The sequence below is a fragment of the Trichechus manatus genome, unplaced genomic scaffold (assembly GCF_000243295.1).
Source record: "Trichechus manatus latirostris isolate Lorelei unplaced genomic scaffold, TriManLat1.0 scaffold00013, whole genome shotgun sequence".
Taxonomy (NCBI): Eukaryota; Metazoa; Chordata; class Mammalia; order Sirenia; family Trichechidae; genus Trichechus; species Trichechus manatus.
This window is the reverse complement of record NW_004443949.1, coordinates 21,026,175-21,053,024: the sequence shown is the minus strand read 5'-3', so window position 1 is coordinate 21,053,024 and position 26,850 is coordinate 21,026,175. Positions and strand designations below refer to the sequence as shown.

The window sequence follows — 26,850 nt, the reverse complement described above, 5'->3', positions numbered from 1 at the left end:
TTTTTTTTTTTTTTTTTAATGTCTTAAATGAATATTATTCTCTCTGATGGTGCAGTGGTTAAGCATTTGGCAGCTAACCAAGAGGCTGGCAGTTCAAATCCACCAGCTGCTTCTTGGAAACCCTATGAGGCAGTTCTACTCTGTCCTATAGGGTCACTATGAGTCCGAAACGATTTGATGGCAATGGGTTTGATTTTGTGGTAAAATAGTCACCTCAGAAACCATATGCTTATTTCAGAGATGTTGGGATCATTTACCATTTTTGGTACTACTGTTTAGAAACTGTCTTCAGAGCCAGTTCATGCAAGTATATCATTCCATTACGGGTTTGGGTCTGTGTTTGAGTTTTTTTGGTTACGGTATTTCTGTTATTAGCACTACGTAACTAAGACATCAGACAAGCAGGTGATATCTAGAAATCTTCATTTGTAAGTTCATGAAAAAATTCTGAATTTGGTATATGAAAGGCTATTTTGGTGTGTCACTGTACACTGTATGAAAGCACAGGCTGTACCACCCAAGTCCAATATAGAAAAGTAGTATGCTATCTATAGGCTTCTCCTTCACTTATGCCCTTTTACCCAGTTTCCACATTACTAGCAGAGTGATCGTCTAAGTGCAAGGCAGTTCATGGACTTCTCTGCTTAAAATTCTTCAACTGCTTCCTCTACATATGAGATATAATCCAATCTTGGCATGGACTACAGGGACTCACATTACCTGGCGTGGGTAACCATTTCTAGCTGTATTTCACAAGTCTATAATTCCTCAAATGTATAATGTTATTTCATTTGTTTCTTCACACATATGGTTTACTCTGTCAGGATGTATCTACCTGATGGATTTCCATTTATCTTTTAAAACTTTGCTACAGTGTCAGATCCTATGGAAAACTTTATGATTTCCTTGGGAAAATTCAGGTACTCCCCATCTATTATGCTTTAACAGTATCCTATACGTACTTCTGTTATAGTACTCTTCACATAATATTTTAAATATTTCATTTACTTCCCATCAGAGTATAAGCACATGGAAGTTAGGATTTTATTATATTCATCTTGGTATCTTCAGGGTCTATCATAATGCTAGTACCTGGTTCATGTTCATTAAATGCTAACAGAATGAATACTTTAAATTCCCTCTATAGGATTTATATCAGAATCTTTCAACTTTAGTATTTCTATTAACAGACTACAGATAGCCTACCAAAAAAATTAAACACAGCTAAAGCCTTCCTAAGACATATTTTGTTTTAATAATAATATAATTGACACAGAAGTCACATGGGTTTTTAATATTTACTACCATAAAGTATGTATCCAATCATATGAGGGACAAGGCAACGCAGAAAATAAATTCCGGAAGCTTCTTTATTATACACAGTATCTTATGTAGTGTGTGTATTTAGAGCAAATACTAAACTACCCCATGGTATGGTATTAGTTAATCAACAACAGCTATTAATCCAAAGGTGATTTAAAAACAAAACAAAAATAAAAAAACTTTCATTACCTGGCTAACGTCTGTAGGTAGAGACAAGGCATTTTAACAGGAAGGTCTTCGGAGATGCCCTCTTTCACACTGGGAAGCTGAGACGGGAATGGCTTCGTGGGGTGGTAACACAGAATGCTTGGCTCTGCTGCACTACTGAGGGAGAGCAGGAAGAGCGCGTTTGCTTTAATCACCTGGTGAGCTTCCATAGTGGGCAAGGCGCGAGGAGTCTTGACTTGCATTGGCTTTCTCCTAGATTGTTTGACCTGGAAAAAGAAAACTGAAAATCTGTAGTAATCTTTTCCAACTTATATTTAAAATTTTAATTTCTTAAACTAAGTATTTTGGGTTTCAAATAAAAATTATTTAACATTTGTAGAACTATTTTAAAATAATGACAGTGATGACCAAAAACAACATTCACTTCTTGCTTCTCCTGAACTGACTGAAAGGATTTTATATTGAACACAAACTGTATTTCTTTTTTTAACCCCTGGAAAAAGGAAAAATGTACATAGTAAAGCCTATCTTTTAAAAAGGTAAACGATCTGTGTATGTATGTGTGTGTCGTCAGCAAATCTTTTTTGTTGGGAGTGTCGCTAGTATGAATGATGTGGAGTTGCCAAAGTCCTACAAAATAGTTAGGAATTAAGAAAATAAAGAGGAGGGAAAAAGGTGCCTCAAAAAAAAGAAGAAGTTATGAGAGAGAAAAGTGAAGACGGGAAGATATGTATACGTGCAGATAACAGATGATCAACAATAAAGAATTATACAATAAATATTTGTCACTAAGACATATGCGCCACAGGTTAGTTGTCTTATATTATCCCAAGATACAATTTACTTTTATAATAGAAACAGCTGACCTAGTACAAATATTAAATTTGTATTTTATTTGTTATGAAAGCTTATCTTTAATATCAGTTATGTAGAGCTCCTCTGATGTAATGACATGATTACATACAGATTTTTATAAGGTTTATTCATATCATTAATAGTACAGCCCAGAACAGAATATAAATACCTTCTCCCTTGCCGCAGCCTGCTTTTCACGGAGGTATTTTTCTCTACAGCGATCACATACCAGATACCAAGTGCTTCCTCCTATGCCACCGTCACCACAGTTGCCAGCCCATCCTCCACAAAAATGTCCAATGCTATTGTAACCTTGTCCACCGGCATACCGGCCACAACCTGGAACAAGGACAAAAATAAACATTCAATGCTTTAAGTGTCCTTAACAGGGTAATCTTACTATTTATACATTAATGACAGATTTATCTTCTGAAAGTCAACAAAATATAGAAGCATGTATCTTGATGGTTTTTTTTCCCCAGAAAAATAGCACACTTGACCAAAAAGCATTCAATTAAATGTCCAAAATATTAGTGATACTCTATTTCTATACAGCAGATTAAAAGAAATATAGAATGTAGGCACATTTAGATTTACTTAAGTATGCTAGTAAAATTGGAAAAAAAGAATAGGTGTAAAAATATTCTGTAAGAAGCACATAATTTAAGGAATCACATATTTTACAGAAGGTTTCAGGTGTAATATGTAGAATGTCAAAATATTTTTACAAAACTCACGAGGTAAATTTTAGAATGCTAATCAGTACTAATTAATGCTATAGAAATCCTTATATTTATTGAAAATGTAGTCTTTTGATGAAACAAAATAGTTCATATCATTTTCACTGGAAAATACCCACAGAAATCAATAGCATCTGATTTGATTTGCAACTTTAAACAGGAAAACACTAAATCAAAGGAGACCTAATATTGGTATCTGTCCTGTGAATATATGCATATCATTATTTCTATTGCATGAGGCACCTTAATAGTATCCTTTGGGTAATACACAAAATATTTTTTTAAAAAAATTTCAAAATTTGATACATTAAAATGAAATAGCAATAAATTGCCTGACTAATCATACTATTAAAACTACCTATTTTTCACAAAACCTATATTGATAATGTACTTAAAAAATTACATTATAAGGTACTATATATTCTGGGCATGTCATCAGGAAGGACCAGTCCTTGGAGAACAATATCATGCTTGGTAAAGTAGCAGGTCAGTGAAAAAGAGGAAGACCCTCAAGGAGGTGACTGACACAGTGGCTATAACGATGGGCTCAAGCATAAAAACGACTGTGAGGATGGTGCAGGACTGGGCAGTGTTTCCTTCTGTTGTACATATGGGTTGGAACTGGCTCGATGGCACCTAACAACAACAACATACATTCTGGAGAACAGTTTCCCTATACTTTAACATAATTTATAGAACAGCTCAAGTTAAAAGTGACCAAATTAATTTTTTTTAAAAAAGGAGTTTTTATATATTTTCAAAAATATAGTTTACCTGGGTGTGCTTGTCTCATGTGATAGGTCACTGGGTATGGATGGGATTCTCCACACAGCTCACAGACGGTGTCCTTCTCTGGTCCTCCAACTGCGAGCTGGGCCATCTCACCGAACAAATTACCCCTGGGCCTAACTTCTGCCTTTTCTTTTTTCTTTTTTTCCTTTTTGGCCTTTTTATTCTCTTTCTCACATTCTTTCTTTTTAAGGACTGCACAGGAACCAGGACTTGGAAAAATCATATTCTGGGAAGCTGCTTTGATAGTAGCCAAAGAGATGTCTTCCCAAAAAGCCACTAAATGTTGTAGAGTTAAGGGAAGAGGCGATTTAGATTTCATTGTGTGATGCATGGACATTTCAAAAGTGGTTTCAGCTTTCCCATCCTCACACTTTTCATGCAGAGGTGGTTCCTTCAGCATAGACAACACCTTATTTTTGTTGATGCTACCCATTTTAGATATATCTGGTCCATGAGGTGCAATATTAAACATATTAAGAGCAGATGATATTTCCAGTGAGTGTCTATTTTTTAACTTGGTTTCCTTTTCCTCTGTAGGCTGTTGGCTATTTAAACTACTCCTTATAGGAGCATGTTCTTTGGAAAGTTCAGGATTAAATTTTAGGAAAGAAGAACATGCCATTGCATCATGTACTATCCCTTCATGCCAAAGGAAAGAGGCAAAGACTGCTCGGGCACACTCAGCCACAGAGGGGGACATGGCTTGCTTGGCTGGTTCTAAAGGTTTAGATCCATCTCCTTTGAAAAGAAAGCTGGATTTTTCCTTTTTGAGCCTGGTATGCCTATTAGCACACTTTCGGCTTATTTTGGGGGAAGCTCTCATTTCCTGTTCATCTTTCAGTGGCGCTTTTCCTATGCTGAAATGAACTTTATTTGAACCTTCATCCACACTCTTAAATTCACTGCTTTCATCACAGGTACTATCTGTTAGACTATTTGTTTTTAAAGTACTCGAAGTGCAGACTTCAACCACCTCACTGTGAAGGTTTTCTTGTACCACATGGGGAGAAGGAGCTCTATTTTCGGATCCAGGGGAACCTTTAGAATCCTTTGGTACTGATTTTGGTTTTGGTGATGTTGATCGTCCCCTCAGTGGTTCTGTCAGGGGCATTTTCTTCTTGCGGAGGGTATCTGGATCGAGTGTGTAAGAGTCTGATTTGGAACGTTCCCGAGGAGGATCAAGTTTAGTCTTAACAGGAGCAGCGCTTTTCTGAGGTAGATTTTTATCATGTGGTGAGGAGGAGCGTGGAGAACCAGCACCAGGTGGGCTAGACCTACTAGCTGGGAGAGTCTTTGGCTTAGGAGATGATGACCGAGAACCTGGTCCTGGGGATTCAGCTCTGAGGCTAGAAGACATCCTCCCCTCAGATTTTAGTGTCTGCAAGGTGTTATGGTTGGGGGACAATGACCTACTATGAGAATCTGACCTCAACTTTGCGGCATCAGACTTTAACATGAGGGATTCACTAGCAGATAAACCTTCTGTACCCCGTGGCTTCTTCTGATCAGTAGCAGTCCGGCTCATACGTCCATCAGGTTTAAGTGATCTGCTGTGTTTAGAGGACAGCTCCGATTTCCCTGATGTAGAGACCGGTCTAGAAGATGTTGAGACATTTCCTCGGTCACCTGTATGGTTCATTTCATAGTGAAACATGTTAATAAAATTATATTTTATGGATAATTTAGCAATTAAATACTGAAAAAACAAAGCTAAAAATTTATATTGTTTGTCACAGACAAAAATACTTGAATAAAGGAAAAAAAGGCAAATATTTCTCATAAAATTTCTACTACATCACTATACAACCATTACCACCAAAACTATTTTCAGGGATGCAGAAACAGACTGAACAAATAGGACATACACACCAGTATAAATTTTCAGTGAAATCTGAGCCTCAGCCCTTGTACAATAATCAGAGTTTACAAATTCAGTCAGTGACTACAGAGAAAAAAAATATAAGTAACTTCATTTGGGAAGCAGAAATTATGAAAGAATATATTTTATGCTATTAAGTAGAAGAGCTAAATTTCCAGTATAGTGAAATGCCTCACATATTTAGGGTAATAATGCAGGTTTGTTGAATTACAAAACTGAATTTAAACATATGTAAATTTATCATTTTCAAGTATTATACAAATAAATGCAATTAGGTTAATAAAGAGCTGCTTAGGAGACAATCTTTTTTAACGATTAGATTAGAATAATTTATAATTAGCAAACGAATGCCTTAAAGCTATTGATTAACTACGTGTAATTTGGGTATTCTATTATTTATAAACAGGTTGTATTCCAAGAGTTCATTTAGTTCATTAAGTAGATGTTTGGAACTCAGAACTTGTGTCTCCTTGGAAACAAAAAAAATAACAGGATCCTAAGGATTAGTAGTACTAGTCTGAAATATAGTCCCTTAGAACAAGGAGTTCTGAGAAAGAAAGAGGATAAAAACAAGAACAATCTCCCCCTTTCCTAAGCAAAGCACCAGATATTTCTAAGTGGGTAATCATTTGTTCTGGGCTTTGTAGCCCTCATTCGGTGTCACCCCTTCCTACTCTCTTATGCCTTTCATTGATGCATCAGAGCCAGGCCATCTTTGTCCTCCACTGTGTTACAACCTTCAACAATATCTTTCCTTCTGTCTTTTTGCTTGTGTGTGTGAATGTGTGTGTGTGTGTGCATGTGTGTGTGTGTGTGCGTGCGCATGTGCACACGTATGCGTACAGGTATTCCCCACTTTTTGAAAGTTTGCTTTATGCCACTTTGCTTTTACGAAAAACCAATGTTAGTACTTGTTTTCACTAACTAAAATAGATTCGAAGTGGATTTTCCCTGCTTTTACAAAAAAGCGGAAATAGTGTTCAGTGTTTGTTTTGCAGCAAGCCTTTAAAGAGGCAGCGCGCACGCCGAGCAGTGAGAGTGGCATCGCCAAGCTCCTTCCTGGGACCTACACTCAGCATCTCAGCATCAAGCCGCCGTAGCTTTGAACTGTGTCTGTGAGTATCTGTGCTTTATCTCAATTTATTTTGTGCATCCGTTAGCAAGATGTGTCCTAAGGTATCAGAAAAGCTTAACAGAGCTCTTAAGCATTTTATGTGTTATTTGGTATGATTTATAGGTCATTTTTTGGGTCTGGGAATGTGTAAAGATTTTTCCCATATAAATTAATGGTAATTGTTTCTTTGCTTTACAACGTTTTGGCTTTCAAAAGGTTTCACAGAACATTCAACTTTCGGATAGCGGGAAAAACCTGTATCTGTAGTCACACTCTAGATATCTGGTTAGGACGGTACTGCCTCAGAACCTACCCTCCTAATTTAAGGTTGATGAGGGTAGTAGTTATTTTGTCTGTTACTGTTCACTGACGGAATATCAAGAGTAACCCCTCCGAGAAACCAAACCCACTGCCGTTTAGTCAATTCCAACTCAGAGAGACCCTACAGAACAGAGTAGAACTGCCCTATATGGTTTCCAAGGCTGTAATTTTTACAGAAACAGACTGCCACATCTTTCTCCTGTGGAGCGGTTGGTGGGTTTGAACTGCCGACATTTTGGTTAGCAGCCAAGTGCTTAACCAGTGCACAACCAGGGCTCCTTCCATGTCAATAATAAGTCCTGATATACCATAGGTGCTTAATAAATTCTGTTGAATGAGTACATAAATTTCTACTCTCTTTAATTTTTTTTCTTCTGCTATTTCCAAATATGCATTTTCCCAGTTATGACTCCAAAGGCCACAGAGGAGAAGCAACAATAGCTGTTGTTATATAAGAGTTAGTTAGATTTTTGCAAGTTGAGAAATACTGTAGTAAAATAACAGAGTATGGCACATAGCCTATTTAGGGCATAGACATGAACTGAATGTTTATTTTAATTGCAACATGCCAGTGTTTAGAACAATAAATCTCATTTTTGGGTGAATAAAAGTAACTATACTGAATATAATGCTCTTCGGTTTCTTGCACTGCTTTATTATTCTATCATGAATATCACTTGTCATATATGGGCTCTGTTTATATGTAATATAAGGGACTGGGCAAAATTTGAAAAAAAATGGTGAAAAAAATCAGAATGCAGAAAAAAATTCTAGTTTTTGATGTTGTTTTGGTGGAGTACAGACAAATAAACAGAAGTTACAATATTGATAAATAAATGCTCTTAGACTGCTCAAGTGCAGTTAGAGAAACTGCTGCCCACGTTATTTTATTAATCTAGTAACAACAGAGCAAATTTTGTCAAAAAATAAACTATATTTGAAAGAATTAAACTCACCCTAGTCCTTGCCTTATCACTAATTTTGAGCGTGTGATGTCTGGTGTATTGTTTTTTAGTTATTAGTCTGATAGCTGGAAATGTTTTTATTGCCTTCACTCTCACATTTATTTCAAAAGTTGAACCACATATAATGGTGAATTTAGACACATAAGTAGTAAATCTTTTATATCTGGCATCCCTATCTCCAAAAGGTCCTCAACTTGTAGACTGAAAGAGGTTTGCTCTTTAATTTATAAAAAAGGACAACTTGTTTTAGGATTCCTAACATAATGGGAAGGGTTCCTGACAAAGATTGCCGACTTGTCTCAGATGTTTCCTAATGTCTGACTCGCACACTTGTTGCATGCAAAGGGACTGTGAACATATGCTGATGTCACATCTAATCCTAGTAGGGTACACACTTGCAATGGTCTTTAACCTTTCCTCATAATGGAAATAGCTTCTGTGGTTGGCTGAACAACAGAATCTGTCAAATCTGAGGACTACCACTAGTCATATGCTACAAAAAAATGTTGAGAGAGGGTTAGAATGCATAGGCATTGTATACCTATCTCTATACCTCTAGTAGTGGAGAATATTTTCTTAAGATCTATAAGTAGTGATAGTCGGAGACCAGGCATTTAAAGAATGGCAGAATTATTTCTTCCTGAGATGTGTTTCTCTAATTATAGTAAAATCCTTTAGAAAAATTCACTTTTCCAAAATACATTTCATATTTTTTAAAAAACAGTATGTTAAGTTTGTTAAGTGAGGTAAGCTCATATATGCTAACTTATTTATGTTTATCATGTTTATTTGGGTTTCAAAAGTTTTGAGGCATGTAGTAAATATAAATATTACTAAAAATAGTCATGTTGTGGTTATATGAAGCATCAATAAACATAAACACTTATTAAACATCTTTAGAACATACATAATATTTTCACATCACTTAATTTAGCTTAATTTATAATATGTAAGTTTAAGTGATCATGGACAAAACATCTTCTAACCTCAAAGGTATCCTGAAGAAATAATAATATACAACAGGGTAGAAATTTAGTACATTCAAATAAGTTAGTAAACATGTTAAATGTTCATTCACTAAATGACCTGCAAGCTTTTTTCATACTAAAATTGTAAATTATCAGGTTATATACATAATACCATGTTATAATATACTATAAGATAAAGATATACTATAATATGCCATAATATACAGTATGTATCAGGCCACACAATACTATACGCTATAGACAATATTATATGCCACACAGACCAGGTTATAAAATAATATTTACTATACTATAGTATTACATAGTATCACTGTCAGTTGTACAAAGAAATGTAAAACTGTTTTTCTACAAAAAAGGAAAATTAGTAACTACTTGAAAAACTTATGTAATATTTTAGCCATTGCTTCAACATTCTTTGTAATAATTTTTTCTTAAAATACAGAATTTAAAAAGTTTAATCAATATTACTTTAACATAAAAATATTTGAATAGGCATCTGTAATATTCTAAAAGACCAAAAGTATATTTTTAAATTATGTGAAATTTTATCAATTGTCAGTGAGTTTAAACATTTCTAAGTTTAAAGTATTAAAAGTCTCTGAGTCACTAAGAAAATAGTCTAAGATTCATGCCATACAGGACAGGTAGTTTACGTATATGTGCCCTGATAACTAAGTTAAACTAAATAACTTTTACTTCCGTATAAAAGTGTTTATCAAAAACTAAAATAATAAAATTATTTTTATATTACATAGCAGAAAAATGAGTTTAAGACTAAACTGTCACATAATATATACCACAGTGTATATTCTTACGGATCACAGGGTGTTTTATGCCTTACATACATATCGTCTCATTTTGATAATAATGATTTAAAAAACTCAAAAGTAGGCATTTTTTCCTTTCTATATACCTATTTTAATTTTTTGTATCTCGTATCGGTATGAAATTAAATCTGAATAATATTTAACCTACAGATGTAATAAGCACGCATACCAAATTAGGATATCTATACTATTATATCAAATAGACACATACTTATAAAGAAATAAAATTATAAATTTTAATTTAAAAACATGGAATGGAATGAAAATGACTGAAGTGAACTAAAACATCTTTACTGAAACCTCTGATGGTAATTAAAAACGACCCAGCCACGAGTGCACGTATACCCACCCTTCAGTTTGTGAGACAGAGATGAGATAGCAGAGGCAGGCCCAGCTACACCATAATTTTTGTAAACGCGCTCACGAGAAGCAAGGTTGCGAGATGGAGATTCTACAGTGGAAAACATTGGCAAAGAAGCAGCACAGATTCAATGGAAAAAAAAATTTGGCAGAGACACAAGCAAAAACAAAGCATTTCAAATGGTATGTAACTATTAACTGTTATTAAAAATAGTTTATATTCTGCTAAATTTTTCAACAAATTTAAATTGCTCTAAAATTAATACTGAAAACAAAGGTCAAATTAATTAATTTAGATTAATAATGATAGCTCCAAATGTTAACTTATAAGTTAAGGCTCATAGCTTTGATAAACCAAGTTTGAATATTTCTTTTTAGACTAAAATTTCTTTAGCTCAATTATTTTTAATTTGGTGTTCATTTACTTATAAAGGTTTATAAGTAAATTATTATTTTTTGTAAACAGTGAGAGATAAAGAAATGTTACTTACAGTTTAACCTACTGTCACCTGGTTTTCTGTATGGACACATGACTAATATGAATATGATTCTTCCATTATGTACCGCAGAATGGACCCAACCTGACATTTATGGTTGGCTACTTTTCTGAGTCCATCTTTAGTGAAAAATGTTAGTGCTAACCCCAATATTTAGTGTTTGTTTTGTAGATGCTATTATTGAAATACCAGATTTTGCCTATAAAAAGTTTTGAAACACGAAGCAAAAGAAAATTTACAAGTCACTGCAAAACATTAGACACATTACTGATTTACCATGCAGAGAAAGAAAGTGTTTGAAATGAAATAATTTATCTTTTGCTCAAAGGATTAATGGAACCTTTAAAGTATATTTTTAAAAGCAATAAGCTAAAAAAAATCTCTATTTGAAACAGAAAAAGAAATCAATTTTATTTAAAATTTTAACTCATGGCAATTAAAATAAAATTAACCTGTTGAGCTGAAATAAATTCAGTTAATAAGGAGATAACTTTCTTAGTATTACTGAAATAAAAGAACAAAAACAAAAACAGGATGCAGTACAATATACTCTTTTTCACAAAGCAGAAAAAGTAATAGTTGACTGATTCATTATTATGGCCAAGATGAAAGATAAACCAATCACAGACCAAGAAGTCACTGAGTATCTTCTATGTGTCAGACATAGTCTAGGCATTGGGATACAACAATTAACAAAAACAAAGTCCCTGCTCTTACGGAGTTTATGGCCAGGTGAAACAAGAATAAGAATGAACAAATAAATACATACAGTGCTGTATCGGGTGGTGATAAATTTGGGGTCATACTTCATGACTGAAAGAGACCTCCTAGGGAGTGAGGCCTACAAGACGGCTGAGGCCAGAGCCCGGGGGCAGTCACGGAATCTAAGAGGGTGTAGAAAGGAAACTGGAACCGAACAGCTGGTGAGGTACTGGAGATAATTCTGCAGGCAAATGAAGAAGGTGCTTCAAGGAAAATGGAGACATCAACTCTGTCAAATACTGCTGACAGATCAAGTAAAATGAGATCTTAGAAAAATGACAATCGGACTTAGTAAGGAAAAGTCAGTGAAAAATCAGTGACTGCTAGAGCAGTTTCTGTGGATGAGGACAAGAGGCTAAACAGTGGGTTCAAGAGAAAATGGGAGAAGCAGACATGGACAGCTACATACATACATGTCATAAAACAATCTTAATCTAAGTTAAAAAAAATTTCAGATTTTTACAAATTTTTGAGCTTTCTTTTTAAACAGGTCTATAAAACCCAAAAGGCATTCAGACACTGCAAAGGATATTCTATGTTATTTAAATTTTATATAATACTAAGTCTGTATCACTGAAAACATCAGTTAGGATGGTGAAATATTTCTCCTCTTCAAGATCACAACTAGAAAAGTGCCCGATTCTGATTAGAAGAGCTAATTCAAGGGGAATTTTGTGATAGAATCTCTTGGCTTGGTTGCTAAAATCCATAAAGACTGGGTTTAACAGGAGGACATAGGAGCAGGAAAGAAAGAAATCAGAAGGATACTATCTTAGTTTGAAGCACCGAAAACATAAATGTAGTGAAAAACTACAAAAACACTTGGATAAGATGTTACAGGTTAAGGAGAGACTCCTGGAAAATGTTTAAAAGCCAAAATGGCCTTGAAGTCTTTTCAGTAGGTTACAAGGCCTCAAGAGATAGGATTCCTAGATAGAGTGAATAAGAAGAAACATTTTTTTTTTAAATGGAAGTCTAAAAAGAGTTATCGTTAAATGACTAAATAAGCTGTTATTGGAGGTAACACTCATTTTAGGCATAATTTTTATAAAATTTGCTCCTATTTAATTATACTTTGATAAAGTTATAGTTAACATTTAAGATGTATATTTTTCAATTTAAAAAAAGGAAGCAATTTATAAGAGATACATTGATATATATGCACAAAGCAGAAAGAGTTGATCAACTTTTAGACAATGTGATGGGGATTAAATAATCATGTTCTTTTTTTTTTCTAACCCCATTATGTAGAGAAGACAAGCAATTAATTAAATTCTTTTCTGTAAAATCTTGATCCTTTTCTTTTGGTATCATATAGTCACCTAAAGAGAATAATATTAAAAATAATTAAAAAATGAGCTTTTTCTCAAGTGCACATTTGAAGTCAGTATTATTTGTTCAGCATAAAATTTCTCCTTATTAATATAATGGTTCTTTATGTCTCATTTATTCTTTGTTTTCTGACCTTTGAATCCTAAATATCAAGTCCCCTGGGCCACTTCATTTTCTGGTCACAGAAACTTTGTAGTTCATTGTAAAATGTACTTTAAAAAATTAGTACCTTAGGTACTGATGATAATAAAACAGTATAGTATAGTGTCGCTTTTCAATAAGAAAAACATTCTCATTTCAGTTTAACAGAAGGAAAAATTGTGGTTTTGCTGTGAATATCAGAAAGCTGACCTTGTCATTAGCACCACAAATCAGAAGAATTAAGGTACCTATCACCATCTGGTGTCAGCATACAAAACTGCAGGTTTGGGGATTTAAAAAGTGGCATACGTTCTTTTTGAATGTTGAGTCAATAATTAAATAATGATCAGAAATGCTAAATCTCACAACTAAATATTAGTAATATACCACGGGCATATAATAATAACAGGATTGACTAATTCTGACATAAACTTCCATAAGTACTGCACTTCAAAAATGACACAATTATATGAAGTAAAACTCATGTCACAGTAGTTATTTTATAAAGGTAAGTTTTAGCATTAAATTCAAATGGCATTTGTTGTTTTCCTATTATGCACCATCATCAGGCTATGACATTATAGAGGGATTTTGCTAAGTTATTGGTAGGTAATGTTAAAAGAATTTTATAAGCAAGATATTAGGAAGGGCAATGTAATGGAAATACATTATATTTAAGAGGTTAGGTATCTAATCGGACTACGTTTACCACTATCACCAATACTCAGAGAATAGGAAGGAAAATTGATGGGATTCTTCTTTCCAAAGAACATTCCACTGGGATATTATAAATAACAATAAGCAGAAATAATATTCAGCATATATTTTTGCTTCTCATTTTGTGTAGTTCTCAATTTTGAGGAGGCAATGCAGGAATTACAAATTTTACAGTATTGGTAAAACTACCATATGCAGTCTCAACACAAAAATTTGAAAGTACTTGAGAGGAAGTTTTATACATAAGTCTGTAACAAGGTTCAAATTTCACTACAACATTTAGGCAGTAAATGGATAAATCTTCAGTTATAATTCAGATATTCTGGAATGCTTCAATTATTTAAGAAAGTTAAAATCTAGTTTATTGATCCTTGTGGAGACAATATATAAATGATACTTTCAACCTGCCCAAAAGATGTGAGCAATCAAACAATAAACAGGTAAAAAAAAATAAGTATAATTATTATTGTCCTTTCTTCTATCAGTGTGTTTCCAGAGATTTAAAATAAGGTGACAGTGCTATTAATTACTTACTCTTAGTTATGGCAGCTGTCTGAACCAACAGCTTTGGATGCAATACCACTGCATAATCTATATACTCAGTGTCCGTTGGAAAATTAGCAGGAGAAAGGTGGAATTATGTGAACGCTAAAAGAGTTTAATACATGGAATAGGAATCAAATGTATTTACATAAATATTAGCATACTAAAAAGATTGCAAAAGAAGGAACATTACAACAAAATTTTCAATTTAAGGATAAAACAGAAAAACAGATTTTCACTAGCGTATGAGATTAATCCACATGATATGAAGGTATAGAAAGAAAGAAAAATGGATGAAAAAAATGAAAGGAAGATATCCCCCAAAATGTTTCTCTAAATGACTTTTACACATAACTGCACTTGAACAAAACATGCTTTTAGTATATTATTGAATATATAGTAAATCCCTAGTAAATATGATTAAGGAGTATAACATGGGTAAAAGTAAATGATTTCAGAGTCTGTGACAGCTGAGACAGGAAAATTCTGAGCATAATTTGACGTGGATGTAACCTAGGCCTCAGAAAGAACAGTTTCAAAAAAGTCCAAGAAAAGATAGATACTGTTCTTTAAGCAGTAACTTGAGACATTGAGGGCTACAGATGCTCTCAGAACTAATATTCTGGCTACAAACTGCTTATTAGTTGCAAGTGAAAAAATAGTAACTATGCACCAGAGAAATCAGACAACACTTTGATCAGGTGATTAAAACTAACCATGACAGCCGTGCCTGTCTCCAGATGCGATATTCTTAGAAGCACATGACACTTATATAGCACAAAGAGAACTCAAATCAAAACCAAAACCAAAATGCTTTTAGGGTAAGGTACTTTTAAAGTCATGTCTGGAGAAAGAAAAGAGCAGGCACCAGCTCACTGGGGAAACATGTTGACTACAGATGATGCAAAGGCATTGTTCTATTCTTTCTTTTATTATTAATTGGCATGTGGGGGACCAGGGGGATGGATATTTTTGTGTCCATATTCTCTACCAAAAGACTAGGAAGAACTGACATCTAGAACTGCCTTGTGATACAGTGAATTTTCTATCTGGCAAAAAGTTTATCAGGGATGTTGTTCAGGGATTTAAGCTGAGAAATAAGGCTGGACTAAATGATCCCTTGGCTTTTCCAATTCTTGGACACTCTATGGAAAGTTACTGAGATATAGTAGAAATAAAACCACTGAGTGAGTTAGGAGACTCTCACATTTAAGTTAGATTTGCTACCAGTTAACTGTATGAGTTCAGGCTAGTTACCTACGATTCCCTCATTTCCAAAATGAGGACTGGATTTGATGACTTCCTAGGCCTTTTGAACACTAAAAATTCTACCACATGACCTAATGGCTGCTGATTGTGTAGATTTCTTAAATAAACTGGAAGGGGAAAGAAAAATAATCTAACAATAAGGAATGAGGAGTCTGATTTAAAGCAAACATTAGATTTACTAAGCCAAAATACTAATCAGCTATACTACAGTGTAGAAGTTTTAGAGATTAGCCAACATGGGAGGTATGGTGAGCCTAATATAAAAATATAATTGAAATCCTTAAAAATCTTAAAAAAATTTTAATTAAATATAAAATCTTGAGAATGATTTAATGATTTATTTTTACTATATATGGATATAGGAGCCCTGGTGGTGCAGTGGTTAAAGTAATCAACTGCTAACAGAAAGGCTGGAGGTTGAAACCACCAGCGGCTCCTCAGGAGAAAGACGTGGCAGTATGAGTCAGAATTGACTCAATGGCAGTGGATTTTGGGTTTGGGTATATATGGATAGACGAATAATTTAATGGTATGTTTTAAACTTATCAGTCAAGAATGCCATCTTTAGTGATGAGAATGTAAAATATGTTCCCCGATTTCAAATTATTTTCCATCTCACTGGAGCTAAGTTACTAAACTGAACTCATTGTTTCCTTCAAACCTGCTTTTTATTGTATACTTCTGGTATTAGGTAAGCATACCACCTTTCAAAACCAGGCCAGAAAACTAGAAGTCATTCTAGACTGGCTCCCACAACTGTGATTACCGTGTCCTGTCTATTTTGCTGTCTAAATATCTGTACTTGTTTCTTCTTCTATATGCCCACTATGACTGATCTTAGTTTAGGCCCTACCAATGTTTCTCGGGACTCTCTGCCTCCATCATTCTCTCTTTCTCCAAGACCTTTTTCACAATACTTTTAATTATCTTTCGAAAATGTAAAAACAATCATACCACTCCTTTGTTTACAAGTCTGCAGAACTATCTATTTCTTTCATCTGTTCCCTCCACTTGTTCATAATACTTACAAGATAAAGTCTAAACTCCGAAGTATAGCTTACAATACCCTTCATAATCTGGACCCAACCTCTCTAGTCTAATATACTGCCAGTGTGCCACTCAAGCACTAAGTTACAAATGTGTGAAGTTTGTTAAATGAATCAATGACTAAAAGGATAAGAACTTATAGGGATATTAGAGGTGTTAGAGCCAAAACTAAAATAAATATGTTGGCCATTTGATAGATGCTACAGGTTCAAGACCTATAAAGATGTAAAAAGAGGAAGACCCTCACTGAGATGGACTGGCACAGCGGCTGCAAAACTGGGCTCAAACATAGCAATGATTGTGAGGATGGTACAGGACTGGGCAATGTTTCCTTCTCTTGTACACAGGGTAGCTATGAGTTGGAACCGACTCGATGGCACCAAACAACAAAAACAACAGGTTCAAGTGTGAAAAAATATATCGCAGTTAAATATCTGAATAAAAGCTGACTCTGATTTTATAAAATCTTTGTTAAAAGTCATCATACAATCTTTCTTTAGGAGAAGAAAAAGATCTTGAAAATCATCTTTAGTGTCACAAAACTTGGAGTAAGAAAAGAGACTAAAACACGGGTCTCCTTCCCAAGACAAATGTTCCATCTGCTATAGAACACCTTTATAGCAAGCAAACAAGCAACATACTGCCGAGTTCTGTACTGTGATCATAATCCAGGAGAGATGAGCTCCAAGTATTAGAAACAAACCTGGTTTTCATACTAACATTCCTACTAACATACGAATATAGTTCCACTATACTAAGAATTAATTTAAAAACAAGTAATGAAGCTATAAGATGGACTGAGGAACAGCTAGGAAACTCATGTGTCCATTACTAAATTCCTTCCTGCAACTCATTCCACACTGAGAATAGACTGCTTTCTCTCAGACTCTGACTTCTTTCTCATCTTCTTTAGAGTATGAACGGTACTGTTTACTTCTAAAGACAATAATAGTATCAGCAGACAACATTTATTAGGTAGCTGTCTTGGACTGAATTGTGTCCCCCAAAAATATGTTTATCAATTTGGTTTGGCTATGATCCCCAGTATTGTGTGGTTGTCCTCCATTTTGTGATTGTAATATCATGTTAAAGACGATTAGGGTGGGATGGTAACACCCTTACTAAGGTCACATTCCTGATCCAATGTAAAGGGAGTTTCCCCAGGGTATGGCCTGCACCACCTTTTATCTTACAAGAGATAAAAGGAAAAGGAAGCAAGCCGGGAGTTGGGGATGTCATATTACCAAGAAAGAAGCACCAGGAGCGGAGTGCACCCTTTGGATCTGGGGTTCCTGTGTGGAAAAGTTCCTACTCCAGGGAAGATTGATGAGAAGGCCGACAGAGACAGAACGCCTTCCCTGGGAGCAACACCCTGAATTTGGACTTGTAACCTATTAGACTGTGAGAGAATAAATTTCTCTTTGTTAAAGCCATCCACTTGTGTTATTTCTGTTACAGCAGCACTAGCTAACTAAGACAACTTGGTTAAGCCATGATTCCCAGTATTGTGTGGTTGTCCTCCATTTTGTGACTGACATAATTTTCCTATGTGTTGTAAATCCTAATCTCTGCAAGATCAGACCATGTTAAAGATGATTAGCGTGGTATGTAACACCCTTGCTCAGGTCACACCCCTGATCCAACGTAAAGGGAGTTTCCCTGGGGTGTGGCCTGTACCATCTTTTATCTTACAAGTTGGCAAGCAGAGAGTTGGGGATCTCAGACCACCAAGAGCAGAGTGTCCCGGGGAACCAAGGTTCCTCTGCGGAGAAGCTCTTAGACCAGGGGAAAATTAATTGCAAGGACCTTCCTCCAGAGCCAACAGAGAGAAAGCCTTCCCCTGGAACTGGCACCCTGAATTTTGACTTCTAGCCTACTAGACTGCGAGAAAATTAATTTGTTTGTTAAAGCCATCCACTTGTGGCATTTCTGTTACAGCAGCACTAGATGACTAGGACAGCAGCCCATTTTATGGATGAGATAATTAGGGCCCAGAAGTGTCAAGTAACTTAACTAAAGCTACTAAGTGGCTGGAGGGAAAATTTGAGCTTAAAGTCTTTCCATGAGTACATCTCTACATGCAAAAAGTAAACACAGTACTTTAGTACGTGTTGGCACACTCAAATGTATGGTAAATATCCATGCAGACACCAAGTTGACCTTTTTTGGTCACATGTAATGGATTTTTTTTTGTCCCATTTAAAATGTGTCATATTGGAATAACAGCAAAACTTTTGTTGTAAGGTAACCTAGTGCTATCACATCTGGGTTTTGAAAGTACCATATATTTTGACATTGTAATTTACATGTTCAAAATCTCTAGGAGGATAATAAATTTGTCTCAATGCTTTATTTACCTTTTTTTCTATTAAACAAATACAAGTAAACTACATAGCCTCTTAGACAGTAGCTAGAGAACACCTATGTTAAACAGTCATTTGGACCATAGTTTTTCAAATGGAGGATCTTGCTTAGAATTCAATCAGTAAAAACCCAGAATTATTAGACATCATATCATTATAATATAGCTGGCTTTAATTACTACTGACATATTTTTTCTCTTCTTTGAGGATACATTCTGTGTAAATACTGGAATACCTACCATAAGATAACAAGGAAAATATGATCTGAAATTCATGGTTTACTGTGAAGAAGAGTTAATCTTAGGTGGAACTAGCTATAATCAATAAATATCCGAATGACTACAGTGTGTAAGACACTGTCAGGGGATATAGGATATAAAATGACACTTTCAAAAGGAATGACCAAAGATGATAAAAATAAGGACTAGAATATTCTTAAAGAAAGCAGGAATAGATATCATCCCCCACCCTCAGTCCACTAGAACCTTACCAATTTAAAAAACTACATATTAATTTTGTAATAAAAAGTACATTACAGAACACTAAAGGAAAAAATTTTATATACTTTTCACTTCATGTGTGCACACGCACACACATGAGAAAACAAGGATAATTTGTAACTTTCATTTTTGAAATTATTCCATTCACTAGAATAACAAGTGAAATTATTTATATGTGTCTGTGTGTGTGTGTGTGTGTGTGTGTGTGTGTGTTTATGTATGTATAATAAAATCCCTTTGCTGATTTAAAAATAAATGATCAGATTTGGGGCACTGAATTAATTTAATGCACCCAATTATTTTACATTTCAAAGATTAGTGAAAAGAACTGTGGGGGGCAGTAAACAGAAATACTGATAATAATGCTCATAGAAATGCTAGATAAAGTTAAAATGTGCTGTAGTTTATACATGTCTCTGTAGAACTTGTCTACTTAATTGGGAACTTGATTTAATATTTAGGAATTTTTTTTCTTTCAAATTACTCTACATTCTTAAAGCAAAACTTGAGGGAAAAGTAATCAATATGAACAAAGCTAATACTCTAGATATTGGAACTTAACATAAACAGAAATTTTAAAAATACATATTAAAGAACAGACTTTGCATTATTTATCAGTAGGCGAGGCCGAATATTTAAAAACATGGCCTTGTGGTTAGCAGAACTGGCCTCACGCGTTGGCTCTGCCATTTACTATGATGCTTCTAGGACCAATCATTTACTCTCTCTAAGGATGTATTGATGTGCTTAGTATAGTGTTTAGTACATAGTGCTAACTATCAGTATAAGCAAATACTAGTACATATGTTCTTCTATACATAATATTTTATTTTGGTATTTCAAAGTATAAGATGAAAATGATTCTTATTTTATTAATCAGTAAAGGGAAGTTTCATAAGTAAACCACCTTTAAAGCAGGGTGAAATGCTGATGGGATGGATGAGAGTGAAATTTAGGGATGGATAATAGTGAATACTCACTCATTTAAGCCTTAACAATAAGCACTCTGTCACATTTAAGTATGTTAATATAATGTGATCAATACCACTCAATTTATTTATTTTTAATTGTGTTTTAAGCGAAAGTTTACAGCTCAAGTTAGTTTCTCATACAAAAATTTGTACACATATTGTAATGTGACCCTCATTGCTATTCCCATATGTCAGCACACTTCTCCTTTCTACCCTGAATTTCCAGTGTCCATTCAACCAGCTCCTGTCCCTTTCTGCCGTCTCGTCTCGCCTCTAGATGGGAGCTGCCCATTTAGTCTTATGTATCTACTTGAACTAAGAAGCACATTCTTCACGTCTAGTTTATTTTTAAAACATTAACACTATCATTAAAATTCCATTTTTTTTTTAGTGATGCTAAAGATTAAGGTTGCTGTTTTTGGAATTTGGAATTCAAACTTTAGTGATATTGTACTGAGATTATGAGCATTTAAAAAAGGTCTGAGTAATTCCCATTGTTTGACTAAGATAAGTAATTACTCAGAAGGTTGGTAATCAAGGCATTTCTTGGCCATGATTTCAAATTTGTTCTGAGATGGTGGTAAAAGAAGTGGTGGTACTGATAACACACACAATATGCATTAAATTATTTTGACATAATCTCACTTGAAAGCCTGTTATCTCCAAAAAAGACAAACTGAATTTTATTATGTCTTTATATTTTGTTTTGAAATACAATATTTTATTAATTAAAATTATAAACTAAGAATAGTAATTACTTTTGTTTTTGTGAAGACTTGCAATGAACCTTTAGATAGAACAAGAGTATTTACTTTCTTCCTATTTCTCTTGTCTGCTGTTGCTATGATATTGTCAGGACAATTTCTCTTTTAAAATTTTATTTCTAATATTAATTTTCTGCCTGATTAATTATAATTTTCTTCCTTTTTGTTTTTTCCCTTGTACCCACATTTAAAATATTGCATCCTGGTTACATCTAAGTGTAAAAAGTCTTTTTTTCCATAAAATTAGTAAACTAAATTTTCATTTCTCATTCTTCTATAATGCTTATCATAGAAGGAAATAAAAAATTTCACACATGTGACACTATTCTGTTTACTTTTCTTCTCTTAATAGACATTCAAGTAAATATTATCCATGAATATGCTTACAGTATGTAAGCCGATGATTATTAGCTAGGAACTGATACTACTTATAGATACTACTGGGGGGCCCTGGTGGCACAGTGGTTAAGAGCTACGGCTGCTACCCAAGAAGGTCAGCAGTTTAAATCCACCAGCTGCTCCCTGGAAACTATATGGGGCAGGTCTACTCTGTCCTATAGAGTTGCTATGAGTCGGAATTGATTCGATGGCAAGGAGTTTTTTATTGATGCTACTTAGATATTTCCAAACTAATTAATTTCATTAACTAAACTTACCTAATGCATAGTGCAAACCCAGAAAAATATATACTCTTGTTTATGCTTTACCTAAGATGGATAATAACATCATAATAAGTAACATAACAAAGTATATACTACCCTGACTCTTAATAAAAACCAAACTAGCTGGCACTCTCTTAAGTAATCCTGGTAAGAGTTACCAAAATATTTTTGTAGACAAATATCTTAGGCCTAAGTGTAAATGCACTTTATTAAAGCAAAGAGGTTGTGCATTTGAATCCAAACAATGAGTGTGTATATTGAGACGTTTATAAACTATCACTGAATGGTGGGTGTGCTGGGATAGCCAACATGGGCTTAGAAAGGCCAAGAACATATTATCATACTGTAAGCAGCCAGCTTTGAAAGTTCTATGTGGAAGGCTCAGTAGGTTATAAAGAAAAAAGAAGACTCAGTTAAGTGTAATTTGCTTGAGTCTATTTTCCAGATCAATGTGAGTTACAATCACAGATGAAGAGCTAGAATAATTCTAGAAAGAACTGAAATCAAATGATTGGTATTTAACATATTAAGAAAAAAAAAAAAGCAAGAGAGGAAACAACAAGTTGAAAAAATTTGAAAACCTGAATTGCTGTACATTTCATAGGTATCAAATTCACTAAAAGAAACACACACTTGCCCAAACCAGTACGGTCTCTCCTCCACCCACTGATACAATGAAATAGATTTATTCTTTTGGGGCATCTCTAAGTAACACAGAACATCCCTATAACTGACGTTTCCCATAGTCATGCATATTAAAAGTCTAAATCAAATTATGCTTTTCTTAACATGTTTTATAGTATGCATTTACTAGTACTAGAATTAGAATAGAAAGATAACACTTGTGTTTTAAAAACTACACTTAGTAAAAAAATATGTTTGATTAAAAACAAATGTCTTCGCTGCAGAAGGTTTTCCTCAGAATAGCTTAAATGCATAAAAAATGTGGGAGGGGGTAACATCCTAATTAAATAAAAGCATCAGGTGAGTTGATATATACTTCGTATCTGATAAAATAACTCAGAACAAAGCTTCAGAAATGGCTTGATGAGGCAGGTAAGGCTGACAGACTTACTCTGAAGCTGAGGCTGCTGGAAGGAAAGGGGCTGTCCGAACACAAATGGGCTGTGGACTAGGGAGGAGGGAGGTTTTGCAGCTTGATCAAAGATGGAAGGAGCTGGGAGATTGGGCCGTGACTGAATGGAATTCAATACGGCACTCAGTTGGTCACCTGCAGTGGGCAAAACAGTCAAAACTACAACTTGTTATTAATTAACATCCAAAATGGCAAAGTGAATGGTGCTCTATAACATTCAGATATAGTTAAATATTAAATAAAACTACGCCAATTCAGAAATGCTTGGAAGTTGGCGTTCTTTTCTCTCAAATTTAGAGAACAAATTTTGCATAGTTTTGTTTTTTAATGGCCGTATTCCATCAAACCTTATATAACAGCCCACCTACAAAAACAAATACATTTAAATTTATATGCAACATACAGCAGCAGCATGGAAGCATAGAGTCTATGAAGAATCTATGATAAACTGATTCAACACCATACATATAAATGATGATCTACGTAAATGACTAATACCAGCCTGCCTCACCTGCAGTACATTTCATGCAGAAATTAAGTGAATAATATGAATACAGTTTTTCTCTAAAATAAAGAACTGAAGGAGAAAAATTATGTTATTAACTTAATACATATGTAATCTATAATGATAAATTAATATTTTCTTTTTTTCCTACTGAACTTATCAAAGAAATTCTATTTTTTACTTTTTAAGGCATGAACTTTTTGCTTGGATAGATAAGACCTATAAGATAAAAAGGAATATGAGCTGCCTAATTTTAATGGTTTCTCTTAAGTATGAATTGACATTTTTCCTTATAATTAAATACCAAGGACTTTAATGAAAAATATTTTTTAAAGACAGGAAATAATTAGATGGATGGTAACTTCTTATTTGTGAGCATACGCATACTAAAGAAGACAAGAAGAAAAAATAAAAACATATCCAGACTAGCTGATGCAGAAACTGGAAAACAGTAGCTTTTCAGCCATATTCCCTAAATAAAATAAAATTTCATGAATGAAAATTTCAACTGAAGAACCAGCAAGGGATAGATTTATATGGAAAGATGTACATTACAGAAAAGATTTTGGAGATTATGAAGAATTTTGTAAAATGCTGTTTTTAAGGGAAAAGAACTTTTGCAAAAAACAACTTTCTTGAGCTTGGAAGTATACAGAGTTAAAGAAAATGGGAACTGCTGTTAAAGGCAAATAAGTAAATAAAGGTTAGATAAAGTTAATCAAGTTATATATCTTAATATTTCTTTGTTCCACCTAAATATTTTAAAAGCCTATAAACAAATGAATACTATTTTGAAATAATATTAGCAAAAATACACTTTTAAAAAGTAATACTTTATTATTTCTATTAAATAATAAATGTTCCCAGAAATGTTTATGTCTCTTGAAAGTTGATTTTTATTCCTACAATTATTTAATAAGTTGTATTTTAAAGATCGATTTACAATGGTTATCAGTATAGTGATTTAGACATTTTAAAGACTGAAAGCATACAATCTGAACTAAACATTCTTTATAAAAATTACTATCAGAGCATAAACACTGAGATTTTAATTTAAGGGTGGACAATGGTAGAGAGAAAGGGACATGAAGAAAGAAAACACCATAAAAAATTTATCCTATATAAATATGAAGATCTAGCTTAAGTTTACAGAAATCAGAGCTACCACAAATGAGCAAGCTGATAGTACCCAAGCATACAGAACCGATCAACTCAAGAAAGTAGGGAAAGCAAAAAAAAAAAACTCTCGTGGCTAGGCTTCCCACATAAAAATAATTTGTGGAAAAGAAGTAATGCAAGTATCCAATAGAGAGGGGTTTTATTTTAAATTCAATATTTCTTATACACTGATGTAATTTTTGTTATCTGTTACCATTTCATTCCCCTGCTCTTCAGGTTAGGTACAATAACAATGTATTTACTCCTTGAAATCAAGCCCTGTGAAGTAGTTTGAATACAACTTTAAAGTAATTTCCATGTAGGCTATCTTTTCCTTTCTATCCATCATCAAACTTCATATTATGTGCTGACAATATGGTTGATTTTGAAGAAGTCAGGGCCACATGCACAGGAAAGAAACGAGAATTCATATACAAATGGAATTTTGAATGAATTTCAGGTATAAATTATTCTGGAATAAAATAACTACTATTTGGAATGTCCATGATGCTGGATTCCTCCATTAACGCAGTGAAAAACAGTTGTATACATTTTATATTCATACAGCTTAGGTTGCTTCCTTTTTACAACTTCTGGTTTCATCATACATACCATACCCAAATATACCACTTCATATAATCCTAAATTAACTAAATAACTTGGCTACACATTGAAAATCATACATATGTAATGAAGGTGATGTGTAGTATTACGTAAATGTATTACTTAAAAGTAATACTGTGATTTTAAATGGACCATTTTGAAAAGTTTTTTGTTGCTCTTTAACATTACTCTCTTAATCATAAAAGGATGATAAATTATAGTTTTTACTAGATACAGTGACACAGAACCTTTCAGATATGAATTCAAAATGAGTGCCTTTAAAGTAGAAAAAATAAGCAAGAATTTCTATAAACTTAAGCTAAAACTGGTAAAAAAAAAAAAAAAAACTGTAAAAAGAACACCTTCATTAACATTTTAAGTGTTAATGTCCTATAAACAAACTTTAATAAAACTTTGTGGGTGAACAGGAATAAGAATGGGTAGAAGAGAAACCTTACACAATATATCAAAGTGCATTATGTAGAAGACTCACTTTAAACACCTACCTTTATTATTTCCGAGTCCATAATCAAATCCTTGGGCACTGCAACTTGCTCCTTTATTAAAAGCTTGTACTGAGAAAGGGCTTGGAGGAGGGGTTTGAGAATTCTGATCCAGAAGAACTTGTTCTAAATAAAAGGCACAGCTATAAAATTAGTTTCTTATTTGCCATTCCCTATTAATATAACAAAAAGAGAAAAACTGCAAAAAAATGTGATGATGGTTAGATTTAAAAACGAACTTACATTAAGATTTGATAAATTGAAATACCAATTTGAATGTCTTGACACTGACAAAGCGTATGAAAAATCTTTTTTTTTCCTTTTATCAAATACACAGTACAATTTTAAAATGGGATATGCTTACATGGAGTACATTTACTGTGGCAGGATCCATCGGAATGCATAATAATTTTTTTGAACCAGTAACTCTTATTTGCAACAAATTTACACAAGAACATTTTATAAACAAAAAATGGACATCCTATATTTTATCCAGTTTACAAATGGCAGGATGCAACACAGAAAATAGGTAACCTAAGTTAATTACCTATTAGAAGTCATGTGGCTGTAAGATTTTGTCTGATAAAATATTAAAAACACTAATACCATAGATTAATAGCCATACTAATGCCAGCTTAAAAAAAAACACAAAATAAAATCTGTCCAATGAAAGGTAATAGGGAGTAAAAGGTGTTTATTCCATTAAAATGACATGATGAATAATGAAATATTTTAAATGTATTTTTAAAAGTTGATATCCCTTTAAACAGAAAATGGAACTGGAAGAATGGGGTGGAGTGTTTTCCTCCTGTCTGTAAACTGGAATTCTGCTGTTTCAATGGTGCTGTAAAGTCTATCCCTTTATCAGCATTTGTAGATGTCTTTCAAAAAAAAAAAAAAAAATCCTAACACTTCCCTTAGGCATGTATGAGATACTTTAGCAGTGCTGGAATACACACGTGAACAGTAATTTGAACGGAAAAGACAGCATCGCTCTCACTCTCTAGACTCAGAACGGTCTAGTAACAAACATGAAGTCCCTATTTTACCACAGCAGTAACTGCCTACTAGCTTTATCTACAGA

At 33.8% G+C, this 26,850-nt stretch overlaps 1 protein-coding gene across 10 annotated transcripts in view; it reads right to left on the bottom strand.

The window, feature by feature from the left end:
• MYCBP2 (MYC binding protein 2) overlaps positions 1–26,850 on the bottom strand; it is a 308,219-nt gene that overhangs the window by 43,447 nt on the left and 237,922 nt on the right. For all 10 annotated transcript variants that reach the window (XM_023726707.1, XM_023726708.1, XM_023726712.1 and 7 more), the window contains 4 exons: positions 25,770–25,892; positions 3,861–5,504; positions 2,516–2,685; positions 1,513–1,757 (listed from right to left, as the gene is read on the bottom strand). In XM_023726707.1, the coding sequence (XP_023582475.1) occupies positions 1,513–1,757; positions 2,516–2,685; positions 3,861–5,504; positions 25,770–25,892 (2,182 nt within the window). The remainder of the gene's footprint in view (positions 1–1,512; positions 1,758–2,515; positions 2,686–3,860; positions 5,505–25,769; positions 25,893–26,850) is intronic.